This window comes from Notechis scutatus, unplaced genomic scaffold, assembly GCF_049901735.1.
Source record: "Notechis scutatus isolate UNSWTSFEM ecotype Mainland unplaced genomic scaffold, rNotScu1.2 NSCUCTG78, whole genome shotgun sequence".
Classification (NCBI taxonomy): domain Eukaryota; kingdom Metazoa; phylum Chordata; class Lepidosauria; order Squamata; family Elapidae; genus Notechis; species Notechis scutatus.
Window position 1 is genome coordinate 64617 of NW_028263124.1, and position 27173 is coordinate 91789.

Consider the following 27173-nt stretch of genomic DNA (forward strand, 5'->3'; position numbering starts at 1 on the left):
AGACCCACCAGATGTAAATGCTTGGGATCCAGAAGATGAGGACGATGCCAAGAAGCTTGCTGACTTTAAACAGAACAACGAACGAGCTCTTTGTATAATTGGACTAACACTAAGTGACCAGCAGCTAGTCCATATTCATGGAGAAGAGTCTGCTGCTAGGTGTTGGGAGAATTCGAAGAGGATTTATGTTCGTGACAGTGTAGGTGCACACACACATCTTACACGTAAACTGTTTAGAGCACGTCTTCTGAAAGGTGGAGATACGTTAGGTCATTTGAACTTTATGAAAAGAACTTTTCAAGAGCTACATGAAAAGGAACTGATATTTTCAGAGCTGCATCAAGTTTACATCATTCTTTCCTCATTGGATGAAAGTTATGATGATTATGTATCTTCACTGGAAGTCCTGACCAGAGAAAAACTGACATTGACTGACATAACCGGAAGGTTGTTAGAAGAAGCAAGAAGACGGCTGGATAGGGACCAACTGAGGAAGGAACAACCACAAGAAGATTTGTGTTCAACTGCCTATACTGTTAGGAAATGTTTCTCTTGTGGGGCTAGGGGACACATAGCTAGATTCTGTAAAAAGGGAAAACAACAGAATACGAGAAAACACCGGAAGGCCAAGAAGAATGTTAGTTTAGCTATGTCTAGCAATTCAGCTGTAAACCATGATTTGTGGGTTGTTGATAGTGGAGCATCGCAATGCATTACTAAAGATAGAAACCGGTTTGTAAAGATGTCCACAAGTAAACATGTATCATTGGCAAATGGATGGAAGATGAACGCATCAGGTGAAGGTACTGCATATTGTTCTTGTATAAATGAACATTTAACTATGTTATATGTACCTAAACTGAAATTTAATTTATCATCAGTAAGGGCTTTAGTTAATCTTGGTTATGTAGTAACCTTTAGGGGAGATAACTGTATAATAGAGAAAGAGGGTAAAAGTGTTACTACAAATTTAAATAATGATTTATATGTGATACATGATGACCAGTTGAAGATGGCTAACTCAGTTTATAACAATGTTAAGCCACATGATGAATGTATACATTTACTACATAGACGTCTAGGGCACATTAATTTCAAAATGCTCAAACTGTTAAATTGGCAGAGGGAGTAAAATTGAAACCCTGTAGCAAGTATTTAAACTGTAATGCTTGTAGCCAAGAGAAAAGGTTACTCCTGCAAACAGACTAAATGGGTTTAAGACCAAAGAACCTTTAGAGGTTGTGTCTGCTGACATAATTGGTCCTAAAAAACCAAGTTTAGGAGGTGCCTGCTATATTTTGAGTATTATGGACCATTCATTACTCATGATACAGTTTCTGCTATCTTATGAAAAACAAAACAAACATTCCAACATTTCTTTAACTGGCTAAGGTTTGCTGAGAGAAAAATGAAAGGTAAAGTAATTACTTTAGTTACTGATAATGGGACTGAGTTTGTTAACAAAAGATTCCAAACAATGCTAAAATTGGCTGGTGTTGAGCATAAACGTTCTGCACCTTACAGACCACAACATAACTCGTTTGTAGAACGAAGAGGGCAAACATTACAAGCCATGGCTCGCACTATGTTATCTGATTCAGGTTTACCTGAAACACTGTGGGGTGAAGCCATAATGTGTAGTAACCATGTTTTAAACAATGTAGTTAATACAACAACTGGAGAATTGTCATTCACTCGTTGGCATGGCAGAAAACCAAATTTAAGTTACCTACACACATTTGGAGCTCCAGCATGGGTGCATATTCCCTCACAAGTAAGAATGAAAGGGCAACATAGAGCTAAGAAGTTATTTTTTGTAGGTTATGAGGCCAATCATAGATCATTTAGATTTTGGGATCAAGGCACAGCTCATGTTTATTGTAGTGCTCATGCAAAATTTCTTGAACATGTTGGGTGGAATAAACTGGAACAGGAATCCAGTAATGATATTATTATTGACACCCAAATAGTCCCTAAAGATAAAATCAGTAAACCACAAATAGCCATTAAAGAGGAAGGACGAGGAGGTAGAAGAACAGGAGCAGGTGGCACAGGAAAGTCCACCAGTAAGCCCTGTATTACCAAGACGTTCAACCCGTGTAACACGACCACCTGATAGATATCAGGTTAGTGTATGCCAAGTGAATACAGTTCCTAGTAACTATAGTGAACTAAAACTATCCTGCTCAGGATCAGGCTGCTTGGCAGAAAGCAATGGATAAGGAATTGGAATCATTAAAAAAACTGGAGGTATATGAAAATGTTAAGTTACCACCAGGTAAACATGCCATAGGATGTAAATGGATTTATAAACTGAAGACAGGTGTAGATAGGACTGTTACCCATAAAGCCAGGTTAGTAGCACAATGGTTCAATCAGACAGCAAATGACTATGATGAGGTGTTTGCACCTAGTCTGAAGGCTACTACATTAAGGGCAGCATTAGTGTGGGCAGCTAAGGAAAAATACATTGTAAATCATTTGGATGTAGAGACGGCATATATGCATGCACCATTGCAACACACTATATATTTAAAGAAACCTTTAGGTCTCAAAACTGATAATACAACTGCTGGAAATGAAAAAAAGAGTTTATGGTTTGAAGCAATCAGGATATGAGTGGAACCAATGTATAGTTAAAGAATTAACTAAGATAGGCTTTGTAGCTGGCATGGCTGATCCATGTTTGTTTAAAAGAGAAAGTAATGGTGTAATTTCATTATTGCTATTATTTACTGATGACATAGCATTAATCACCAAAACTGAACAAGAAGCCACTGAAATAATTTCACTATTAGAACAGAAATTTAAGGTAAAACAGGAGAAATCAAACAATATCTTGGTTTAAAGATAGATAGAACTACTAGGGGAGGATACAAGATCTCACAGGCAGATAAAATTAACCAATTACTAAAAAGTTTTAAAATGGAACTTTGTCAGCCGGCTAAGACACCAGTGAGCCAGGAGTTTAGCCATAGTGATGTTCAAAGTCCTATTTTTGATAAGAACATTTATCAATCCTTGATTGGTAGTTTATTTTATCTCAGTAATTGGTCAAGGCCAGATATAGCATACAGTGTTAATTAGCGAGATTTAACGTTGAGCCAACTGAAAGGCACTGGCAAGCTGCTAAACGTGTGTTAAGATATCTGAAACAATGCATTATGCATTGTATTTGGAGCCTAAAGATGAACTGAATTTAACTGCATATGCTGATGCAAGCTTTGCTACAGACATAAATACACGAAAATCTACATCGGGTACTGTAGTATTGTTGGGAAAGGCATTGATTGGATGGAGGTCTATTAGACAGAAACATCTAAGTTTATCAACAATGGAGGCTGAGTTCTCATGTTTGTCTTTATTATGTACAGATTTAGTTTTGTATAAACAATTACTAATTGACATGGGAATTAATGTAACAGATTGTTTATGAAGACAACCAATCAGCAATACAGATGGCTTCAAATATTGCTGTTAAAACAAGAACTAAACGCACAGATTTAAGATATTTAAATGTGAGACAATATGTGCAAAGTAAGATGATGAAGCTAGAATACTGTATGTCAGAAAACAATATAGCAGATCATTTTACAAAGGCCCAAGGCTCTATAAAGCATAAAGCTTGCTGTGAGGATTATGGACTTAGAATGTAAGGTTGTATATATTGTCATACCCAAAAGGGGAGAATGTTAGGAATATAAGTCACCTAACAGGTATTTGTGTTAGAAATATATAAACCAGGATAAACATTTTAAAACTGTATCTTTAAGAAAATGCAAAAAATTGTAATTGTGTGTGGTTTCTCAAAGGGCCATAAGATGTAGTCAGAAACCTGGGTTGTCTTAGTCTTAATCTCAGAAGAAGTCTCAGTGAGTCTATTTCCTTCTGTTGGAGAGTATTGCTGTTCTTTCTAATTGACTGTTATTCTTGGATTTGATGTAAGTCTGATACTGAACCGTTTTTGACACTGGACTTTGTTATTGGATTATCCCTGGATTGAAAACTGACTGTTCTCCTGTGAGCTGCTCCGAGTTTCCCTGCTGCGAGTGGGGGTTAAATTGGAAATTCAAGTTTCCGCCTGAGTTTCTTTTTCGCAGCTATTAACCTCAGCTGGCTAGATTACTCTCGAGGTTATTCCTGAAGGCACGTTGGCTTGACCCCCACAAATTTCCCTCAGCGGCGCAGCAGCAAGCACCCAAGCCTTCTGTCTGCCTGTGCAGGGAGGCTGCTGAAGGCCCTATTTACCTTCTTCTGGGCCTTAGCGTTCCAGATTTGGCTGATTGGCAGTTTCTTTTTCTATCCTAGGAGCAAGGAAATAATAATAATAATAACAACAATAATAATAATAATAATAATAATAATAATAATAATAATAATAATAATAACAACAATAACAATAATAATAATAATAACAATAATATCTGATTATTCATATACTGGCAGTATAATATTTTAGTCCACTAAAACATTATCATCGGACCCCTGGGCGTGCCAACCGCCTTATTTTGATTCAGCCTATTATTGCAATATATATACAAATCACTGAAATGGCAGATGGTAACTCTTCCAGAGGACCTTTTTGAAGGCAAAAGCTAAGACCCATCACTTGCGCAAGCAGGCTAAAGAGACTTCCAGAGAGATGCCTTAAGGCGCCATAATGCCCTCCAAAAAGAAATTGACAAACGAGCTAAGGAAGCACTCAAGGTGCCTCAGGTTCTTCCATCCTCCAGTCCCTCCACTTCTGCTCAACCCCCTCCTCTAGATGTTTCCTTCTCAACCAGGCGCAGCCTACCCTCACAGGAACATCAGATGCTGGTTCTGGGCACATCGGCTAGAAGGGCTCCAGAAGCCACCTTAAACCCCTACAGCAGCTGGCCTCCGTCAAGAGGAGTCTCTCATTGAGGAGGTTCCAGAAAGAATAAGATCCTGGATGGAGTTGGCTATTCACCAAGGAATAGCAACCAGAATCCAGCAAGCAACCAGGCCTAGTCAATTTCCGGCGACTTCTGACCAGGAGTCTCACTCAGTGAGGTCCTTACCCAGGTCAGACCAACATCAGGCTCAGGTACCCTTGCAAAGGGAGACCCCCCTTCAGGAGCGGGAGGAGGAGGAGATAGAGGGGGAGGGGGACTTGGAGCAGTTCATGGATCCTGACGAGCTCGATTTGGGGTCTATCCACTACAGCGAGCCCCTATCTGAGGCAGACCCTCTAGAAGGCGAAATGTCCGAGGACGAGGGGCTCACCCCTGACCAGCCCACCTTTGCGGGCTTATTCAAGCCCCACCTGTTCAAGTCCTTGTTATTCAAGGCCAAGAACATTTCAGGTCTAACTAAGCAACCATCAGCAGACCTCCCCGCTCCTTCAACGAAAAAGCCAGAGGATCTCATTTTTAACCAGCCCGTTGTGGAGGCCGAGACTATCCCAGCTCCACCCATCTTTGCCGACCTAGTGCGAAAGCAACTAGCGTCTACCCTGGTGCCCCCAGCCCCCTCTAGTCAAGACAAAAAATACTTTAATTTGGATCTGGAATTCTCAAAATTGTTAAGCACCCTTGAGGTAGACGAGCCCATAGTGGGCCTGGCATCCTCCTCAACTCCGACTGATGCGCTGGAAGTCCTGAAGCCAGAAGAAAAGCAGGCCGAGCTGGCCCTGCGCAGGGCTCATCACTTGGATGCTTCGGCCGCATCCTTTTTTAAAACGTCATCCATTCGATGGCTTCGTCAGCTCAAACAACACGTCCTCACATCCAACATCAGGGCACACCAGGACATTGCCAAGCTCACTGCGGCAGCCGAGTTTTCGGCCGATGCCACTTACCACGCCGTTAAGTTTTCTACAAGGGCAATCTCCTCCCATGTCTCAGCCCGCCGTCTACTATGGCTGAGGCACTGGCAAGCAGACTTTAAGAACAAAGCCAAGCTGGCTTCCTCCCCTATAATAGGAAACAAACTATTTGGCCCTTCCCTGGACCCCCTATTGATGGAGACCCGTAGTAAGAAAAAATTCCTTCCTTCCCTCACACGAAGGTCAGGCTTCAGAACCTCTCAGCCCTTTCGGAGGAGTTCCTTTCGGCCCTTCTATCAGGCTCCCTTCTCCCCCAGGTACCAGAGGCCCCCATCGTTCAGGTCAGGTCAACCCCAGGATAGAGCTGACTCGGGAGACAGGAGCCGGAGGGGCAGTCAATATAAGAGGCCTTTTCGGGGAGCCGGTAGTAGGCCCTTCCGACATCCGAGATAGATCAAACGACACTCTCCCCATTGGCGGATGTCTCAAATCGTTCGCTAGTCAATGGGATTCCTCTACCTCTGACTCTTGGGTCAGGGACACCATTAGATTTGGGCTTGCCCTCGAGTTTCAATCCACTCCCCCAAATTTCTTTATGTCATCCCCCCCTTCCAGAGACCTGGTCAAGCGTAGTCTAATGGACTCCGCAATCCAGCATCTCGTAAGCATAAGAGCCATTCAACCTGTACCGTCCGAGCAACGAGGTTGAGGGTTTTACTCCCACCTCTTTGTTGTACCAAAACACTCGGGGTGGTGGAGAGCGATCTTAGATTTAAAACGACTTAACCGCTTCCTAACATACCGGAAATTCAAGATGCATACCTTGCAGTCGATACTCCTGGGCATCAGGCACGGGGACGTGCTCACGTCCATAGACTTGACGGAAGCGTACTTACACATTGCAATTCAGCCTTCCCATTACAAATTCTTAAGGTTCTGCTATAACAATCACCACTTCGAATACGTGGCCCTTCCCTTTGGACTGGCCTCTGCCCCCAGAACCTTTACCAAGGTCCTGGCAGCGCTGGCTGCTCACCTCAGGAATATTCCCATTCGTCTCCAATGCTACCTGGACAATATACTAATCCTGTCCCCCTCTACCCATCAAGCAGTGAGGGACACACAGGTCACTTTGACATCTCTCCAGGAACATGGCTTTCTCATAAATTGGAAAAAGCGCCAATTATCCCCATCTACCCGAATAACTCACTTGGGGGCAGTCATTGACACGGTGGAGGGCAAAGTCTACCTGTCTTCAGATAGACTACTTAGTATTCAAAAACTGGTTAGGGAAATCAGGCACCGTAGGAAGGTACCCCTCCTGGAATTATCCAAACTATTGGGAAAAATGATATCTTGCATTTCTATTGTTCCCTGGGCCTGTCTTCACACCAGGTCCCTCCAGTGGTTCCTGCTCCCGTACCAGAGATCCGGCAGAAGCAATTCCAAACTCACGGTCAGGGTACCTCCCAAGGTCCTCACGTCCCTTCTCTTGTGGGCCAAACCGGTCATCAACAAAGGCTGCTTCTTCAAAGAGCCTCAAAGATTGACTATCACCACAGACGCCAGTTTATATGGATGGGGCGCCCACGCCCAGTCACTCACATCCCAGGGCAGATGGTCTGCAATAGAACAGGCGTGCAGCATCAACTGGCTGGAGCTTCGCGCCGTGCGCAGCTTCCTCCCCCAGGTACGCGGGCAGCACATCCTCATTTTAACAGACAATGTGACAGCCAAAGCCCACATCAACAAACGGGGGCACACAATCAATACAATTAATGAGGGAAGCCAAGCGCCTGTGTCACTGGGTGGAGAACAACCTCCTGTCCATCAAGGCAGAGCATATATCGGGCCTATCAAACACTCAAGCGGACTGGTTAAGCAGGGCCACCATAGACCAGTCAGAGTGGCGCCTCCACCCTTCCCTGTTCAAAGAAGCAGCAAGGATATTCGGACAACCGGTGGTAGATCTATTTGCCTCCCCTCTCAATGCCCAGCTCCTGAGATTTTTCTGAAGGTACCCGTCCCAAGGGGCGGAGAATTACAACGCGCTCCGCTGCCCATGGCCCACAGGGCTCCTGTACGCATTCCCCCCTCTAGCTCTTGTACCCAAGGTTATTCAGAAGTTGCTCCACGAGAAAGCAGAATTGCTCCTAGTTGCTCCTCACTGGCCCAGACGGCCGTGCTTTGCGGACCTGCGCACTCTCTCAGTGGCCCCTTCTTGGAGGAGTCCACCAGACAGGATTTCTCTATCTCAGGGGCCCCTCCGACACCTGGAACCTCAATGGTTTCAACTAACCGTCTGGAGGTTGAGCGGAGCAGTTTGAGGAGCGAAATGCTCTCCAACAAGGTCATTGACACCATCCTAGCTGCCAGACGGCCCTCAACCATCCGAATTTACAACGCCACATGGGCCATTTTCTGCAGATGGTGCAGCAAATTTCAAATTAACCCAGTTTCCCTCTCTGTCGCCCAGATTTTAGAATTCCTTCAGGAGGGTCTTGACAAGGGACTGTCTCCTAATACACTGAAACGACAGGTAGCTGCACTGTCATCAGTTCTTTTCTGCGAGGGGTTCAGTTCCCTCTCCCATCACACACGCATAAGGGCTTTTCTCAGAGGGGCCACTAACTTACGCCCTCCAGCAGTACACCGTTACTCCACTTGGGACCTTAACAAAGTCCTCCTCTCTCACCAAAGAACCTTTCGAACCTTTAAGGGAGGCAAGCCTCCAATTTTTGACATATAAGGTAGTTTTCCTTGTAGCCATCACATCCGCTAGGCGCATATCAGAAATAGCAGCCCTGTCTGTCAGACAGGACCTCTGTGTCTTTCATGCAGATCGGGTGATCCTCCGCCCCGATCCCACGTTCTTGCCCAAGGTAAACTCGGCCTTCTATAGAGCCCAAGAGCTCATCCTTCCCAACTTTTGTCCCAGGCCATCACAGGAAAGGGAAAGGCAATGGCATAAACTTGATGTAAGACGCGCTCTGCGGATCTACATCAAGCGCACAGAACCCTTCAGAAAATCGGAGGCCTTATTCTCTCCTTTCAACCCAAAACACAGGGTCATAGGGTGTCACCGTCCACTGTAGGCCGTTGGATCAGGGCGGCCATAGCTAAGTCTTATCAGTCCCAGGCCCTGCAGGTGCCCAGAGGCATAACTGCGCATTCAACTAGGAGTGCGGCAATTTCGGCAGCTTGGGCCACCCAGGCACCAATAATCGAAATTTGCCGGGCGGCGACTTGGGCCTCCCCATCTCCTTTCATCAAGCACTATAAAATTGACGTGTTTGCATCTGCAGAGGCTTCATTTGGCAGACGGGTTTCTGCAACGGGTCCTTAGGGACCCTGAGGAGATTCCGGACCAGACGGAGTCCCTCCCGTAGGACAGGCCAAGCTTTGGTATGTCCCAATCCTGGATGCTCGGAGCAGCTCATAGGAGAAAGGCGTTGGTGCTTACCTGATACGCCCGTTCTCTTTGAGCTGCGAAGAGCATCCAGCCCCACCCCTTTTTTCCGTCTGGTGGGACCTAGTTTCACCAAGGAACCCCTTTTAGAAAGTAGGGATGAGAGCACCTTTTTTTCCTCTCTTCGCAAAACTGGGGAACGCTACGGAGGAGTCACGTGGAGGAGGAGAGTTTCCTCAATTCAAGCTCAGCCTACGAATGCAGAGACTGAAGCACCTCCCAATCCTGGATGCTCTTCGCAGCTCAAAGAGAACGGGCGTATCAGGTAAGCACCAACGCCCTATTTACCTGTGAATGACTTTGGACTGCTTATTTTGAACTTTGCTTAAACCAACATTTACTGTACAGTGTAGCTCTGTGCTGTGTGTGTATTATTCAACACTTCTCTCACTACGTCTCCCTGTATGCGCTCATTCTCCTAACGGGGAATTACCTCAACAATATTACAGACGCTTTAATTTCATTCTGAAATATGTTCTGGCTGGAAGGAACTTTATGGCCGATGCCTTATCACGATTACTACAATTTAAAAGCCAGCGAGAAGAAATGACACAGCCACTTATTCCACCTGTGGATCGAATAAATTCATTAACAACACATATTTTGACAGCAAATTTCCCAGTAGAATAAAAGAACGATCCCTGGTTATCTTTAAATAAAGATCAGGTTGACATGAAAGATGGGATAGCTTGGAGAGGTACAAAAGTATATATTCCAGAAGCATTAAAAGGTATTGTCTTGAACCGCTGTCATGATGCCAAACAAGCTGGGCATCATGGGTTTCCGAAGACATTACATTTGACTAAATGACAATTTTGGTGGCCATCCATGAAAAGAGATGTTGAAAATTATGTGAGGGATTGTCCCATTTGTGCAACCACTAAAATCCGTATTGGTAAACCTTCTGGCCTAATACAAATGGTGGCAGAGCCTACAAAACCTTGGCAGGATTTTGGGATGGATTTTATAAATGATCTACCTGATAACCGAGGATATACTGTTATCTGGACTGTAATTGATTTATTCTCAAAACAGGCTCATTTTATTCCATGCAAAGGCTTACCAACCGCAAGGCGGCTGGCTGATTTGTTCATAAAACATATATATATATATATATATAGATTACATGGTGTGCCCAGAAAAATAATCTCACATAGGGGAATGCAGTTCACTGCAAAACATTGGCGTGAATTCATACGACTCATAGATTCATCCCAAGGACTCAGTACAGCTTACCATCCATGTACCAATGGGGCAGCAGAAAGAACCAATTCTGCTATTGAACAGTATTTAAGATGCTATGTGACCTATCAACAAAGCGATTGGGTAAATACCATACCATTTGCTGAAGTTTCATATAACAACACAGTACATAACAGTCCTGGATACACTCCTTTCCAAATCGTAAACGGGATGGAGTTTATTCCGATACCAGAGTGGCCGCATAAGCCTGATGAAATGATTACCGCTATGAAATGGACTGAAAATATCAAGGATCGCTGGAAGGAAGTAAACCTAGCATTAGGTAAATCAACTGAAAAGTATAAAAGACATGCAAACAAAAAAAGGTCTGAACAACCAACCGTAGAGGTTGGATCCTGGGTATATCTCTCCACAAAATATATCCATTTAGGGATTGCTAGTAAGAAATTAGGACTGAAATATATTGGGCCCTTTAAGATAATCAAGATAATCAGTTCAGTTACAGTAAAGTTACCATTGCTGTCTCGGTTTAAGTGGATCCATCCTGTATTCCATTGTAGTTTGCTGAAACCAGCTGATATGACCAGACTTGAACCTAGATTGAAATGTCTGGGGCCTGTAAGGGATGACCATTATGAGGTGGACAGTATCCTCGATTCCCGTATACGTTGAGGGATACTGCAGTATCTTGTAAGCTGGAAAGGATATCCCTTAACAGATGCTTCATGGGTTCCCAGTATGGACGTGGCAGAGCCAAGATTAAAAACTAAGTCTTCATCCACAGAAGCCTGGTGGAGGCTTTGCCAGTGGGTAGGTTGGGGGGGTGTACACAGGTGATGTGCTAATTATGTCACTTGTTTTATAAGATGACACTTGTTAGAGGGCGGTATGTTGGGTCCCAGTCCCAACAACATAATAAAGGCACGGCGCTCTGTTCCGGCTTTGTTCCTCCCTGCCGGCGTTCTGCTGTGGAGAGCGGTGGCGATGTTGCGGCTGCATACACGGCTGCCGCGTTTCACATTCCTGCTGGCATCTTGCTCTTTCCAGCGGCTCCATTTTCTGGTGGCTCCGTTCCTCCTTGCGGGCATCCTGCTGTGCGGAGGGGCGGCGGTGATGTAGCTGCATACACAGCCGCCGCGTTTCCCTTTCCCTGCTGGGATCTTGCGGGGTGGGGGAGGTGGCGGTATTTTGGCTTATCTCTTTAAGGCAACATGGGATGGGAATAGAAAGCATTTAGGCACGGGGCAGAGGCGCATGTAGATAATTACAGGGCGCGTGGGTGTAATGACAGGGTTAGGGATTGTGGCACGGTGTAATGGCAGGGTTATATGTTAATTGGGGCGCGTGGATTGAATTGCAGGTTTATGTGTTAATTGGGGGGAGGGTATAAAGTCAGCATGAAGAGGCGGTTGCTCTCAACGCTGACTTTGAACAGATCTTTGTTACTGTTATTATTGAATGTCATCTGGAAATCTTACATTAAACCTTATCGTGTTTTCACTGTGAGTAATGTGATTTCTGGTAAATGTGTCCAGCACTTTACAGGCTGTGACAGTAGCCCTCTTGGTGGCAGTCACTTCAGCCAGAAGAGTATCTGAGTTGGTTGCTCCCTCAGTTCGCCCTGGTCTCTGTATCTTTCACCCTCATTGGGAAGTTTTGCGGTTGGATCCTGCATTTATCCCCAAGGTCAGTACCTTGTTCCACAGGCCTCAAGAGCTGGTGCTTCCAGATTTTTGTCCCCATCCGGTCCATGACTTGGAAAAGGCTTGGCATACCTTAGATGTGCGTACGGCACTGAAGGTCTATGTAAAAAGGACATCTGAATTCTGTAGGATGGAATCCCCTTTTTGTTCCTTCCAACCTTCCATGTTGGGAAGAAAAGTGACTCCATCCACAGTAAGCAGGTGGATCAAGGCATGTATAGCCAGGGTGTAATCAAGTCGGTCCTTCCCGGTACCCAGAGACATTACTGTGCATTCCACTTGCAGTGCTGCGACGACTGCGGCCTGGGCAACGCAAGCTTCAGTTGAAGAAGTCTGCAAGGCAGCCACGTGGACATCCCCATCTCCTTTCATTCACCACTACCGGCTGGACACCTTTGCTTCAGCGGATGCGGTGTTTGGCAGATGGGTTCTGCAACGAGTAGTCTTGGAGCATGGGGACCAGGACCAGTCTTAATCCCTCTCGAGGACAATCCAGCTTTGGTATGTCCCACTCCTGACCTATCGCAGCCTTACAAGGGAGAACAGGCGTTGCCTTACCTGAACACCTGTTCTCCTTATAGGCTGACAGAACTGGTCCTTGTGGTGGGCCAATGGGAGGGGGGAACCGATAAAGGTTTCTTTTGATTTTGTTTTTTCTCAGAGGCAGTCCAGTCTGTTGTGATGACTTCGCAGAAAGCTGGGAGGAGCCACCCAGAGTGGGCGGACCTATGTGTCAGAGTTCCAGCAAACCTCCATTCCAATCAGTAACTCCGAGACAAGCATAATCTCAAAAGTACCTTTATTAGAATAGCACCTGGCACATCTGTGAAATCTTGAAACTAAAGTTTCCTGGACTTCCCACAATGTCCCAAACTACAATCCATCCCCCTTTCTCCCATCATCACATCACATAAACCAATCATGATCTGTCTCAGTGTAAGATCGTTTTTCTTTGCTGCGCCACACTTAATAACCTTAAGAATTTTATTTTGTCTACTTAGAACTACTCAATTGAAATCAACCCCCTCCCAACTTCTCAGGCTATGTGGCAGCATGGAATATGGCTTCCAAAGCTGACAGGCGTCCCCCCTTGAAAAGTTCACCTCCTAAAACACATAATAAAACACAACCAGGGGTTAATGTGATGCCCTTAACCCCCTTTCCCCCCTCCAAGGGGACCCTTTGGTTTGTCAGGGAATTCTTCATGGAATTGGTTAACCAATCAATCCTCATGTACATCCCAATTTTTACCCATGTAGCCTCTGACAAAGGGTAACCCTTTCACAATACCAAATATTGTAACCTCCCTCGGTACAATCTAGAATCAAGGATTTTCTTAATTTCATGTCTCTCACCCTGTATGATCAAAGGTTTGGGGGGAGCTGTTGGGATGGGCCTTAGATTAGATCCTACAGCTGGTTTCAATAAACTACTATGGAACACTGGGTGTATTTTCCCCAATAGTCAGTGAAGACTTAATTGGACTGTGACTGGATTATCTTTGATACAGGGAATGGAACTAAGAATTTAGGGCCCAACGTCCTACTGGGGAGTTTCAATTTTAGATATTTAGTTGACAAAAACACTTTGTCCCCTACTTTAAATGGTGGTTGGAGGGATCTATGTTTGTCTGCCTGTTTTTTATACTACTCAGCAGCTTCAGTCAAAGCTTTCTTTGTATCTTCCCAACCTTTTTTTAATGAGCTCATCCATTCCATTAAGGACATGGATGTGGGAGGTTCCGTAGGTAATTCTGGCATAGGGACAAATTCCATGCCGGTGTTGACTTGGAACGGAGTTAAGCCTGTGCTGCTATCTACTGCATTATTATAAGCAACTTCTGCAAATGGCAACAGCTCCACCCAGTTTTCCTGTTGATAATTTACATAGCATCTAATGTATTGTACTACCATGACATTTGTCTGCTGCCCCGTTGCATGCAGGATGGAACGCTGAGGATAGCCCTTGGGATGACCCAATGGACCTTAAAAACTCCCTCCAGAACTTAGCGATAAACTGTACACCTCAGTGTGAGATTATGAAGTACTCCATGGAGCCTATATATATGCTTCACAAACAGTTTTGCCAGCTTTTTTTGCTGAAGGTAGTCCTTTACAGGCTGTAAAATGGGCTTGCGTAGACAATAAGTCGATAACAGTCCAAATAACTATTCCCTCCACTCTCAGGTAATTCTACAATAAAGTCCATTGCGATTTCTTCCCACGGCTTCATTGGTTCAGCTACTTGTTGAAGGAGGCCAGGGGGTTTTCCAGTTCTATGTTTCATTGTGGCACAAATTGAGCAGCTTTTTACATAGTCTTCAACATCAGGTTTCATTTTGGGCCACCAGAACTTCCTCCTGACTAAATGCAGGGTTTTTAAGTACCCAAAGTATCCCCCCAGCCTTGAGTCATGGCTACACTTTAGTACCATTATTGGGTACATAAAGTTTTGTCCCTTTCCAAGCTAATCCCTCATTCATTGTCAAGTGGACTTGCTGGTCCGCAAACCAGGGATTGGTCAAAAGGGCCGCTTTCAACTCAGTTGTCAGTTTGTCTCCTAAGCATCTGGGGCTGCGGTTGGCTTGGCCTCAGGTGGTTACTTGGCCTGCTGGTTGGGCTTCTGATATTATAGTCTGCGCTACTTCCTTTCGGCGACTGTCAAATTGGGGGTTTCTCGACAGGGCGTCCATCAGTATGTTTTTCCCGCCTGGGATATATTTCATGTGAAAGTTGAACCACTTGAAATATTGAGCCCAGCGGACTTGTTTAGGTGATAGTTTCCAAGGTGTCTTTAGAGCCTTGAGGTTCTTGTGATCAGTCCATACCTCAAACAGCTCCTTCACCCCTTCTAGGAAATGCCTCCAAGACAGCAAAGCCCATCACACTGCAAACGCTTCTTTCTCCCAAACCGCTCATCTACGCTCTGTGTCTGTCAACTTTTTGGACACAAGCGCAGGGCATTAGCTGGTTTTGAGAGTCCTTTTGGAGAAGAATGGCTGCGACAGCCACATCCACTAGCATCAGCTTGGACTATGAAAGGTCTGGTCGGGTCCGGGTGCTGGAGAATGGGCTCAACTGCAAATAAGCGTTTTAAAGTCTCAAAAGCTTTCTGACAGTCCATTGTCCAAGCAAGGGGTTGATTGGGTTTTGGTTTGTTGGGGGAAGGTCCAGTTTTCAATAACTCTGTCAAAGGGAGGGCGACCTCGTCAAAAGAAGGAATAAATTGTCTACAGAAATTGGCAAAACCCAGGAAGCTTTGAAGTTGCTTGCGTGTTCTGGTGGGTTGCCAATCTAGCACCACTGTCACTTTTCCAGAGTCCATCTCAATTCCCTGGTTGGATACTCGGTAGCCTAGGTAATCCAGTGACTCTTTGTGGAATTCGCATTTTGACAGTTTTACATATAACTTGGCATCTAAAAGTTTTTTCAGCATTTTCCTGACCAATTTGACACGTTCTTCAATGGTTTTGCTGAATTTAAGAATGTCAGTCAGGTAGATGAGGATCCCTTGGTACAGGTGTGGATGTAACACTTTGTTGATGAGTTGCATAAATACTGTGGGGGGCCCTTGGAGGCCGAAAGGCATGACTCGGAATTGGAAACTACCCAAAGGGCAGTTGAAGGCCGTTTTCCATTCGTCTCCCTCCTTTATGCGAACTCAGTAGTAAGCCTCTCTCAGATCTAGTTTGGTGAAGAACTTGCTTTTTGACAGGTGGTTTAATAAGTCTTTCATGAGGGGGAGGGGTACATGTTTTTTACACACATGGCGTTAAGATCCCTAAAATCAACACATAATCTCAACCCGCCATCTTTTCTTTGAATAGCACTGGGGCGGCCAATCTAGATATGACGGGCTCAATGAAACCTCTCTCCAAATTGTTATCAATGTATTTTCTCAATTCAGTCATTTCAGCTGGTGTCATCGAATACATCTTTGGTTTTGGCAGTTTTGCCCCGGGTTCTAACTCTATGGCACAATCAGTGGCTTGATGGGGAGGTAAAACATTGCATTCCTCTTCGCTGAACATTTCAGCCAAGTTTTTATATTGTTTGGGGACTTGGGGGGCACCTGGAGGAGAATCTGAGGCGGTGGCTGCTGCTTCAGGTTGGGGATCTCTGTTGAGTGGTAGTTTCTTTGTGGGAGGAAGAGGGGTAATGGGCCAACCCCAATTATGATTTTTTGGTATCTGTCCTCCCACTTGATGGTCGGGGCCCATTTATCTAGCCAAGCAACTCCCAGTATTACAGATTCTGACATCTTTGGAGCCACTATAAAACGTATGAGTTCACGGTGACTGCCCATCTGTAGTTTGATTAACTCTGTCACTTTGGTGGCTGGGATTCCCCCAATTAAAGTCCCATCTACTTGCTCAAACCTGATTGGCCGTTTCAGGTTTTTTGTTTTTATTCCTAATTGTTCAACGATGGGGAGGCCAATCAGGCATCTGGAACAACCAGTATCTATTACAGCTTCTATCTCCCCTGCCTCCCCCATGTCAGGCACCACTAACTTCACTTTGACTGCAAAAGGTGTGATGGCAGGACTCACCATAGGGTTGTCTTCATTGGTTTCTCTGGGGAGAATTTCTTGGGTTGGAAGTTCATTGCTCTCTTCTGCGTGGAGGGGACCTTCTATGGTGTGTCTAGCAAACCGGCTAGTGTCCGAAGGCTTCCATTGAATTTTTCGGGCTCTGGCGGCTGTATTAGGCCTTTGTTGTGGAGCTTGTGGGACTGGTGCAGGAGCCAAATAGTCGGCTGCTGTATGGCCATCCTGGCCACAATGATAACACTTATTCTTGTGGGTCGGGTAGGAGCAGTTTCAGCAGGTCTGGTCAGAGATCACCTGGCCACAACTCTCCTAGGAGGCCCTTCAGGTAGGTTTTTTTTTTTCTGTGGATTGATATCCCATTCTAGTTTGAGGGATGTTGTGTACCAATCCTGAAGAGTGTTGGGCGTTCCTCTAATGTTACAGGCCTTTTTTACTTTGGGGTCAATAGCATTCTTGAAATAGTGTAACAGAATTATTTCAGGCCAGTTCATGAGGTGGCTTGCAACCCTTCTAAAGTCCCATACAAAGTCTTGTAAGGGTTGCTTGCCTTGTTTCATTTCCATTCATTTGTCCTCATTTTCTCCCACTCTGTCAGGATTTTCGAATCGAAGCCTCAGTAGATCAATGAAAGCATTGACATCCTGTAGTTATGGGGCTTGTTCGTAGTGCAATTGAGTGACCCAATCAGAAGCATCCCCCTCATTCATCCCATTTGTTATTGCAGTGACCAGATCGTGAACTGTTGCATATTGGGCTCCAAACTGATTTATGTGGGACCAGATTAGAGTGAGGAAATAAGCAAAATGTTCACGTCGGCCGTCAAAAGTGGCCTTGAAAACCATCTGGTCTGGTCTAAGGGTGGGAGGTGGAATTGCCATAGCAACTGCAGGTTGAGCTGGAAGGAATGGAGCCTGACAAGTAACGTATAAACTTTGAAGGGGTCCTTCGAGGCCTGGCTGAGTTGGGGCTCTCTGGAAGAAGGGCCTCTGCAGGGTTGGGCCAAGGTGGGGCTGATTAGGGCCCTGCCATGGAAAGGCCGGTTGTTGCCTCCTTCCCTGCGATGGGAAGAAAAGGGTGGCTGGCCTCTGCTGCCTGTGCAGATCCCTGAGCTGAGAAGGGATGGCTGATTCTTTTTGGGGCCAGGGCATTCCCTGACCAGGTGGAAAAGCGGGTGCTGGCATCCACTGGCATTGGACCCACCCTTGACCAGGATAAAATCCCCACCCTGGAGGAATACTCTCTGCAGGGGGTAATCTCCTTTCTGGGTGAGGAGGGGGAGGGCTTGGGGTTTGTAACGTACCCAATGTAGGCTGCATCTGCCGTCTCCCTTGAACCTTGAGCCTGCCAGGCTGGGCTGCTTCGCCGGCCATCTCCACCTGATGCCAACATGAATTCGCCTCCCTTTTTCAAAGTGGGGAAGGTAAATGTGGGCTGTGAGACCTAACTTTCCACCTTCAGCTGCTGGAGCTGTTCTGGGATTCCTGCCAACGACTGGCTTCTGGAAGGAGGGCACTGATCACAATCTTGGAAGGTTTCTGATCCCAACGCCTCCCCACATCTCCATTCTGTCTGTTGAGCAAACTGTACCGGGCTTGAGGAAGAAAGCTGTTCCTTTTGGCAGCTCCTCAATGATTCACTATCTCTTGGCTGGGCTCCAAGATTCCGCCTCTCCTCTGCAGCTTCTAATGCCTGCATCACTTCTTCAGAAGGGGGGCTGGGGGCCTCAATCAGTCTTTCTGTGTCCAGCCCAAAAGCCCCTTCAGTCTCTTCTTCCATCTGAGCTGAGGGTTTGCACTGCTCCATTTCTGGAATCAGTCCTGGGGTTCAGCACCCCTGATAGCTTCCCCCTATGGGGTGCTGGAGTTCATTAGAGTTTTGAGATAATGTCAGAGTTCCAGCAAATCTCCATTCCAATTAGTAACTCCGAGACAAGCATAATCTCAAAAGTACCTTTATCAGAATAGCACCTGGCACATCTGTGAATTCTTGAAACTAAAGTTTCCTGGACTTCCCACAATGTCCCAAACTACAATCCATCCCCTTTTCTCCCATCATCACATCCCATGGGCCAATCACGATCTGTCTCAGTGTAAGATCGTTTTTCTCTGCTGCGCCACACTTAATAACCTTTGTTGAGGTAATTCCTCGTTAGGAGAATGAGCGCATACAGGGAGACGTATTTGAGAGTAGTGTTTGAATAATACACACACAGTACACAGATACACTGTACAGTAAATGTAGGTTTTTACTTCCAGAAATGGTTTAAGCAAAGTCCAAAATAGGCAGTCCAAAGTCATTCACAGTTAAATCAGTGTTCATTTCAAGGATAATTCCAATATCAAAGTCCAGTGTCAAAAACAGTTCAGTAACAAACTTACATCAAATCCAGTAATAGCAGTCAATTAGAAGAAATGGAGGAACGGCAATACTTTCCAACAGAAGGAAACAGAGATACACTCTCTTCTGAGAAAGACTAAACAACCCAGGTTTCTGGCTCCATCTTATGGCCGTTTGAGAAATCACACCTAATTACAGTTTTGCATTTTCTTAAAAGATACAGTTTTAAAATCTTTATCCTGGTTTATTTCTAACCCAAATACCTGTTAGGTGACTTATATTCCTAACAACCTTGAACTAAGAAAAGAATTTTATTTTGTCTACTTAGAACTATTCAATTGAAATCACCCCCCTCCCAACTTCTCAGGCTATGTGGCAGCGTGGAATATGGCTTCCAAAGCTGACACTAAGCTAATAAGCCTTTTAGATAGACTCGGTCCAAGCAGCTAGGACAAGAGCAACTCCTACTCCTGACCTGTCTAGCCTACAAGGAGAACAGGTGTTCAGGTAAGACAACACCCATTCTCCTTGGGTGAGAAAAGCCGCATTATTACCCGTATGGTGGCAGAATTGCAGTTTCTCCCAAGAGCCCGTGAAGGTCCTAGGTTTCAAACTTGAGCTTCTGTGTCTCATTCAGATATTAATCTGGCTGCGGAGCCAAAGTTGAACCGAGGTAAAGCTGGGGTGAAGAGATCGGCCACAGAGATGTACGGGTCAGTAGCCGCACCACCTTCTCCGTCCCCTCTAGTCAGGTCGGGACCCTTACATTTACATTATTTTTAACGTCTCTCTTTTTTTAAAAAAAAATTTCCTAATTTAATTTTGGAATGGGCTCTGGAATGAGCAATGCCTCTGCCTTGCTGTTCAGCTTGGGTGCAAGATGCAGTATCTGATTGTGTTTGTGGATAGGTGTGCGTGTGTGTGCGAGCACTTGGAGCAATCCATCTGACTCGGCATGGCTTTTATGTATTTGGGGTGGATGAAACTGGGGGGGTCACAGTGCCAAGTAGCTTTTTAAAAAAGTGGGGGTGGCAATGCAGGGAGGGGGAATTGGATGGGTGCTTGCTTTCACCTTTGCATTGTAACTAAACTGTTTCACTTCTTGCTAATTTGGGATGTGAGCAGATTCTTCGTGCTTCGTGGGCCCCCAGCCTCCCTGAAACCTGACCGTGTTGTTCCAATGCTTTGTCTTTCAGGTCTTCATTTGACCTTGATTATGACTTCCAGCGTGACTATTACGACAGGTATGTGGTGTCAAGTTGCGCTGCTTGGTTTTTGTGTTTTTAATTCTGGTAGGAAAACACAGGTCTGAACTGAGATCACGGCCCTAGAAAACAAAAAATCTTAGAGCTCCGGTCACCCCCTCCCCATAGCTTTCAGTGTGGCCCCCAGAAAACTCCCAAAGTTGTTGCCCAATTACACAGGCTACAAATTGTGTGTGTGTGAGAGAGAGATTTATCAAATACATAATAGAAATACTGTATTCAATTTTAATTAAAACTTAGATTTTAGCTTAGCTTAGCTCCACAAAATAGCTTTTATATTAATGCCTTTAGGACACAACTCAAAGCCTAGATGGCAGTTCTTCGCCAAAAAAGTATTGCACTTCTGGCTGGCAATCATACCCTCTTTTCAACAGTTCTACTAAAGGGCAGCACAATGACCTCTCTATTTCTGGAGATGGTTTGTACTGTATAGTTCATTCTCAGAAGTGTAATGTTTGCCCATTGAGCAAGAGCCAGAGGTTTGGCAGTGTTGTAGCCACTGCCAAAGCTGCAGAGAGGGGGGAGGAAGAAGATGGAGGCAGTGCTTCATCAAAGGGATGGGTACTTGGTTCATGGAATGCTCCAGGAGGGTTCCGTAGTAAGATGCCTGCAGATTCAGCCAAAGGAAAGAGGCTGAGAAAGAACCCCATCTCTGAGGCAGGTTATAAATTAGTGGTGAAATTCATTCTCTGCATGAGGGTAATGCTGACATCTTCAGATAGGCTTGAACATCTAGAACAGAGGTGTCAAACACAAGGCCCGTGGGCTGGATCCAGCCCACAGGGTGCTTAGATCTGGCCCACGGGGCCGCCCTGGAAACACTGAAGGACCAGCCTGCAGTGCCTCTGCCAATGAAAACAGAGCTTGGGAGGGCTGCATGCGGCCCTCTGAACTCCATTTTTTGCTGCGACGGCCTCCTGCAACCCTCTGCCAGCAAAAAGCAGAGCTCGGGAGGACTACACGCGGTCCTCCCAACCTCCGTTTTCGCTGGAATAGCACTCGGGCCACCACAGGTGCTCCTGACACAAGTGAAATCGAGCTGGACATCTCCCCCAGGCCCCCAAGGTCAAACACAACCCTGATGTGGCTCTCAGTGAAATAGAATTTGACACCCCTGATCTAGAGAGATCCGTTAGGCTAGATAATTCTGAGTCGATAGATGGTCTCAATTGGCACACTTCCATTTCGTAATGTTATAAACAATTATCTGGGGTGTGATGGGTTTGAGACAGAGAAGTTTACTGGAGCATTGCATGCACACACACATTCCAGTAAAGTGTTGCTGTAGAACAGAAGTACAGAACTAAGGTCCCTAAGGATCTGCATGTAGGCTCCCAAAACCTTGGGCTCAAACTCCAGATCCAGTGAATTGGATTCAAATTTATAAAATGATAGTGGGGAGGGAATTGTTGGAAGCTAAACATATTCATTCCATTTAATTCATGGAATGTAAACTTAACGCTCTCATCCTCTTGTTTAAGAAAAAGTCTTTCTGTGACTTTGTAGAGGATATCCGTGCATGCCCCTAAATTCCCAAATGTTTAATTTAATGGGAATTAATCTCTTGAGATCCCTTGTCTTCCAAAGTTAGGAAGAAAATGGGTAGCCGTTGATTGTATTAACAAGATTTAAGAGAAGATTTTAATCAATTGTTTTGGGAGAGAGGGAAGAGGTATAAGAGAAGAGTTTAAGGTATAAGAACTCCATCATTGGAGGTTTTTTAAAGAAAAGACTGGGCAGCCATCTGTCTGAAAAGGTATAGGGTCTCCTACTTAGTAGGGAGTTGGTCTGGAAGACCTCCAAGGAAGACCTTCCAGTTCTATTCTGATTCAAAAATAGTTCTGGACCATCTTCTTTAGCCGAGAGACATATTTCTGAGGTGTGGGTGTTACAGAAAGAGCTGAGCTGTTTTGAAAGGAGTACATAATGCCCTCAATTAGCTTATCTAATTAGAAGAAGGTATTTTGAGAAACTTCAGAAGAGATTCACAGTGTGATGCCGGTGGCGGATTCACAAAGCGGTTTTGAAGCTAAGATATATTTTCCCCCCCTCCTTTTCGTGTTCTCTTAGGATGTACAGCTACCAAGCACGAGTGCCCCCTCCGCCCCCCATTGCCAGGGCTGTGGTACCTTCCAAACGCCAGCGGGTTTCTGGCAATACCTCTCGCAGAGGGAAAAGCGGATTCAACTCAAAGAGCGGGCAGCGGGGATCGTCTTCCAAATCTGGGAAATGTAGGTGTTGGAACGTTGAGCAGTGTCTATAGCAAATGGATGAGCAGGTGCGGGAGAGATTTTGTGTTAAATTGGGTTATTCCAAAGTCTGCCATCCTCCCTGCTTCAACCTGGCTGCCACAAGCACTGAAACATTCTGCAATGCCTCTTTGATGAGGAAGGGGGGGAGGAGGTGCTTTTAGAAGAGAGGAGGTGGAATTTTTTTTTAATCTCCCTTTTTATTTGTTTTTTTGAGTATTTTATGCTTATTTAATAAACTCCTGTGCTGAAACTTCCAGTTAATTGAGCTTCCCTTCTGTGTTTCAGTGAAAGGAGATGACTTGCAGGCCATTAAGAAGGAACTGACCCAGATTAAGCAGAAAGTGGATTCTCTGCTGGAAAGCCTTGAGAAGATAGAGAAGGATCAAAGTAAATAGTGGGAGGGGAGAGGGGGGAAGGGATAAACTGCCTGGAGATCCATGTGGGATGCATGCCTGGCTTGAAACATTATGTCTAAGAGTTCAGTCTTCAGGGGAGAGGGAGAAAGAAATTGAGGGCCACAAGATTCATGTTTGAATGTGGACAAGCTTATGTCGGTAATGACAGTTTGTCTGGGCCAGCAGACAGATGGAATTTGGGACATCTTGTAGGTAGAGAGTGGGCTTCTCTACTCACAGTGTGGCTTTTTATGCTGTAACCCTTAGAGTCCCTTCCTGCTAACCTGTTCCAGTCCCCCATGATATTCTTACCCCATTGTTAGGAGCACATGCCTCACTAGACTCTTCCACCATCCTCTTTTAATGACCCCATAATATCCGTTGCGGTGGGTGGGGGAGTCTAGGCAACTGAATAGAGCTGAGTGTTTACTGGCCGGATGCCCTTCCTGTCACCATTGTGGAAGTTTTTTCCAGCAGATATATTCCCATTGTGTTCAGAGAGAGAAATATCTGCCTCTACCTAGGATTGAACTCACAGCCTCCTGATTGTGAGGCGAAAGCTCCCCCTCTAAGCCAGCCTACCACTTGCAGCACTAGCATCTTCCATGCATGGAGGAAAAGTTTTCTACAGCAGCCTTTCAAGCAGGATATGAACTGCAGAAGCTGCTATTTCCCCAAAAGTATTGCTAACTATTGGCCCGTTTTGTAGGATGGTTGAGGGGGGAAAAAAAGGTTGGATCATCTTTCGTAATGGTTAAGCCCCTCCTTCAGAGTTTTCACTGCAAGGCAATAGGCAGGAGGCCCAAATGATAGTGAACCCCAAACCTGATTAACTGCCCACCTCTCCTCCCTTCCCAGAACTGAAGAACGACAAGTTGGAAGAAGAGCAAAGCAGCAGCTCGACCAAGAAAGAAGAGAGCAATGTGAAGATGGAGTCTGAGGCCGGGGCAGATGACTCGGCCGAGGAAGGGGACCTGCTGGACGACGACGACAATGAAGACCGGGGAGACGACCAGGTACGAAGCTGGAGAAGGCAGAGAGCCTCGAGTGAGGATGAAGGCTCTCCCCATTTGCTAACTCAGCTCTTCTGCCTGTCCCCTTCTCTCTCCCAGTTGGAGTCCATCAAAGGCGACGATAAGGAACCGGAAGAAGGGGAAGACGACAGAGACAGTGCCAATGGCGAAGATGACTCATAAGAACCTAACATACCTCTCTCCCTTCTCTGCTCCTTGGCCCACACAGCGTTCTTCTGATTGAGCCTCTCGCACCCACCCATCTCCTCTCCCCCCATTTGCTGGCTGCTGCCTCACTGCCCTCCCCTTCTTGCAGCCCTGTGTGTTTTACAATATTCATGTCTTCTGTTGGCACCCGCCCTTCGTCGTCTTTGTCTTCGTTCCATCTCCTTCCCTTCATCCACTCCTCTAGTTCAGTTCCATCCCTTGTAATTTTTTTCCTTTTAATTTTGATACCTCTTTATTGACTTAACAATAAAAAAGACGTATTGTTTTTAGACGACTGGCTTGATGTGCATTCGTGTAAAAGGTGTTTGGGCTGAGGGGGTAAGAAATTTTACCCAGTAGTGTTTTGGCAAATGGTTTTTTGTTTATTTATTAAATACGCAGCTGCCCATCTTATAACTAACTGTGGGGGGAGGGGCTCCCAATCAAAACCTGAAGCAGAATAAAAGCCATATTAAAACTATAAAAAAACTAACCACTTTGAACATTTTTTATTCTATATTATAATAAAACCCTTCTGCTAAGTCAGACTTCTGATGTGCAGCAACCTCATGTTATCCCAAGCTAGGTCTTCAAAGCTTTTGTTCTGACCTAGGCTTCCTTAGAAAGTATAAAACACAATCTTAGTCCCGGCAAAACCTTTTATTTCCACGGCTGTGAATTACGTTCATTCACAGCCTGCAAGGGTTCACAAACAGTCTTTCAGGGGGAATGTTTAGAAACACCCACCTTATCGCAGATGGAATGCTGCCAGAGAACTAATTGCCAAACGCAGGGCAAGGCCAAACTTGACACAGTCAAAACAACTTTTCAACGCTTGAACCGACTAGGCGAACTAATTGCTTCCTGCAAAAGCTCACATCCGTCGCTCTTCTTTTATGTCCTATGGGAGGGGCCAATCATCTCCGAGGTGTGGCCTTACTCCTGAGTTGACCCTGCTTTCTCAATTGTCTTATGGTAGCCCTGCACATGCGCAGGCTTGGAAACAGTTCCAGAAACTCCCCACCTCACTGCTCTCTGAGTCTGAAGTCAGCTGATGACTGCCAGCCTGCCCTGGCCCCATCTCTGCCTCTGATGCAGGGCCCTCATCTGAGCCTTCCTCAGCCTCCAAGACTGGCCCAGGTTCCTCCCTAACCTCCTTGCCACTGTCTGACTTGGCTGCCAGCTCCATCAGCCGCTGGCAGGCCACAACAGCTTTACAGAAAGTCAGGAAGGTGGAGGCCTGCCAATTTTTTTTTTTTTTTTGGGGGCACAAGGTATTCCATAGGGCAGGGGCTGCCACCGAAGAGGCAAGCTTCCTAGCTGCCATCAGATGACAATATTTGGGGGAAAGGGCTCAGCATGCCCACCCTAGTTTGACCTTGGTAGGATGGGTAGATGTCCTTAGGGAAAGATGATCCCACCAATCGTCTGACTCCGGTGTTGGCCACGTTTGGGCTAATGTTGGTTTAACCACCAGCAGATGAGCCTGTAAGGAAAGTTGATAGGACAGATCTATGGCAAGGCGGAGGAGAATCTATTTCCAAGGGTACCCACAGAAAAGAGACAACTACAAGTTTCTACCTGTTTACACCTTGAAAAAGTTATCCTGGGACATCTGAATTGGGTGGGCTGAAATTGGGCAGGGAAGGGGTCCCTGTAAATAGGCAGATGTTGGGCCATGTATGGGGTTAATGCTCAAAAGAAGCACTTTGAATTGCACTGGTAATGGGGAGCCAGTACAGAACCCCAAAAAACCCTGTATAGGTAAAGTCCTCGACTTACAACCATTTTTGTTAAGTGACCATTTGAAGTTTTACAACATCACTGAGAAAAGTGACCTGTGACTATTTTTCACATGACTGTTGGCAGCCTCTTGGTCATATCAAAATTTAGAGGCTTTGCGGCTGAGTGACAGTTGCAGTGTCCCAGAGGTCGAGCAAAGTCAATGGGGAAGCCAGATTCACTTAACAACCGTGTTACTAAATAACTGCAGTGATTCACTTAACAACTGGCGAGAAAGGTAATCACTCAACAGAAATGTTGGGCTCTTGTGGTCGTAAGTCAAGGACACCTGCAACGTGTGAAATGTATCTACCAACAGCCAGCCAGCCAGCTGTTTTCTGGACCAGTTAAAAGCTGCTACATTAGTCTTTCAAGGCAGCTCTACCTTCATTGCAGGAGTTTGACTTGAGTGACGGAAAGGACATGAGTTAACAGCTACGAAATCTTTCGGGGAGATTGCAGTTTGTAGACACACACACACCCCCTTGACCTCATGCTCTCTGCTTCCCCCATCTAGTAGCAGCTGTGGGTTCCAGGAGAACCCCCAAATCATGGAGTGGCCCACCTAAAAACACAAAAGTTCAAATCAGCAGTTCCGTCAATCCTCGTCAACCGTATCTCCTCCAATCAACCAAAACCTCAGTGTTACATGTGTGCTCTGGGTTTGACTTATGGTGGTCATTCACTCATACTTGCAGCCCTGTAAAACAGCCACACAAAAATTACTTTGAACCAAACACTGAAGCACAAACAGTTTTGTTAGAATTCAGTGGAGATTCTCAGTCATCCAGGTCATGGTTGTCCCAAAGGTGCTTGTTTTTTTCAGGAAGCAATTGGGCCTTTTCTTGTTTTTTTTTTCTTTGAAGATGTTTTGCTTCTCATCCAAGAAGCTTCTTCAGCTCTGCTGGATGGTGGGGAATGGAAGGATTTATACTCCTTGCAGACCGCTGGTCATTTGCATCCTTTTTTAGAGGGTCGTTGAAGCCACTTGGAGGTTTGTCTGTGTCCTTGGGGTCACCCGAGTAGTGCAAATGGTTCCTGTAGTCTGCAATTTTTTTGTGGAAATCCATTCATACACACCATTCGAAGGATGTTCATCCTAAAGTGCATGGCTAAAAGTCTATGGAGATTCTCAGTCATCCAGGTCATGGTTGTCCCAAAGGTGTTTTTCAGGAAGCAACTTGACTTTTCTTGTTTTTTTTTTCTTT

At 45.5% G+C, this 27173-nt stretch overlaps 1 protein-coding gene across 13 annotated transcripts in view; it reads left to right on the top strand.

Annotated features, from left to right (window-relative positions):
- LOC113427910 (heterogeneous nuclear ribonucleoproteins C1/C2) overlaps positions 1-24473 on the top strand; it is a 65552-nt gene extending 41079 nt beyond the window's left edge. For 6 of the 13 annotated variants that reach the window (XM_087948694.1, XM_087948695.1, XM_087948697.1 and 3 more), the window contains 5 exons: positions 19689-19803; positions 20248-20295; positions 22387-22547; positions 22854-22955; positions 23822-24473. In XM_087948694.1, coding sequence (XP_087804820.1) covers positions 19689-19803; positions 20248-20295; positions 22387-22547; positions 22854-22955; positions 23822-24159 — 764 coding nt within the window. In that variant the 3' untranslated portion in view covers positions 24160-24473. Of the gene's footprint in view, positions 1-12491; positions 12665-19688; positions 19804-20247; positions 20296-22386; positions 22548-22853; positions 22956-23821 lie in introns of those variants that run through there. The other 7 variants (XM_087948701.1, XM_087948702.1, XM_087948703.1 and 4 more) reach the window with 4 other exon arrangements.
- Positions 24474-27173: the final 2700 nt, after the last annotated feature.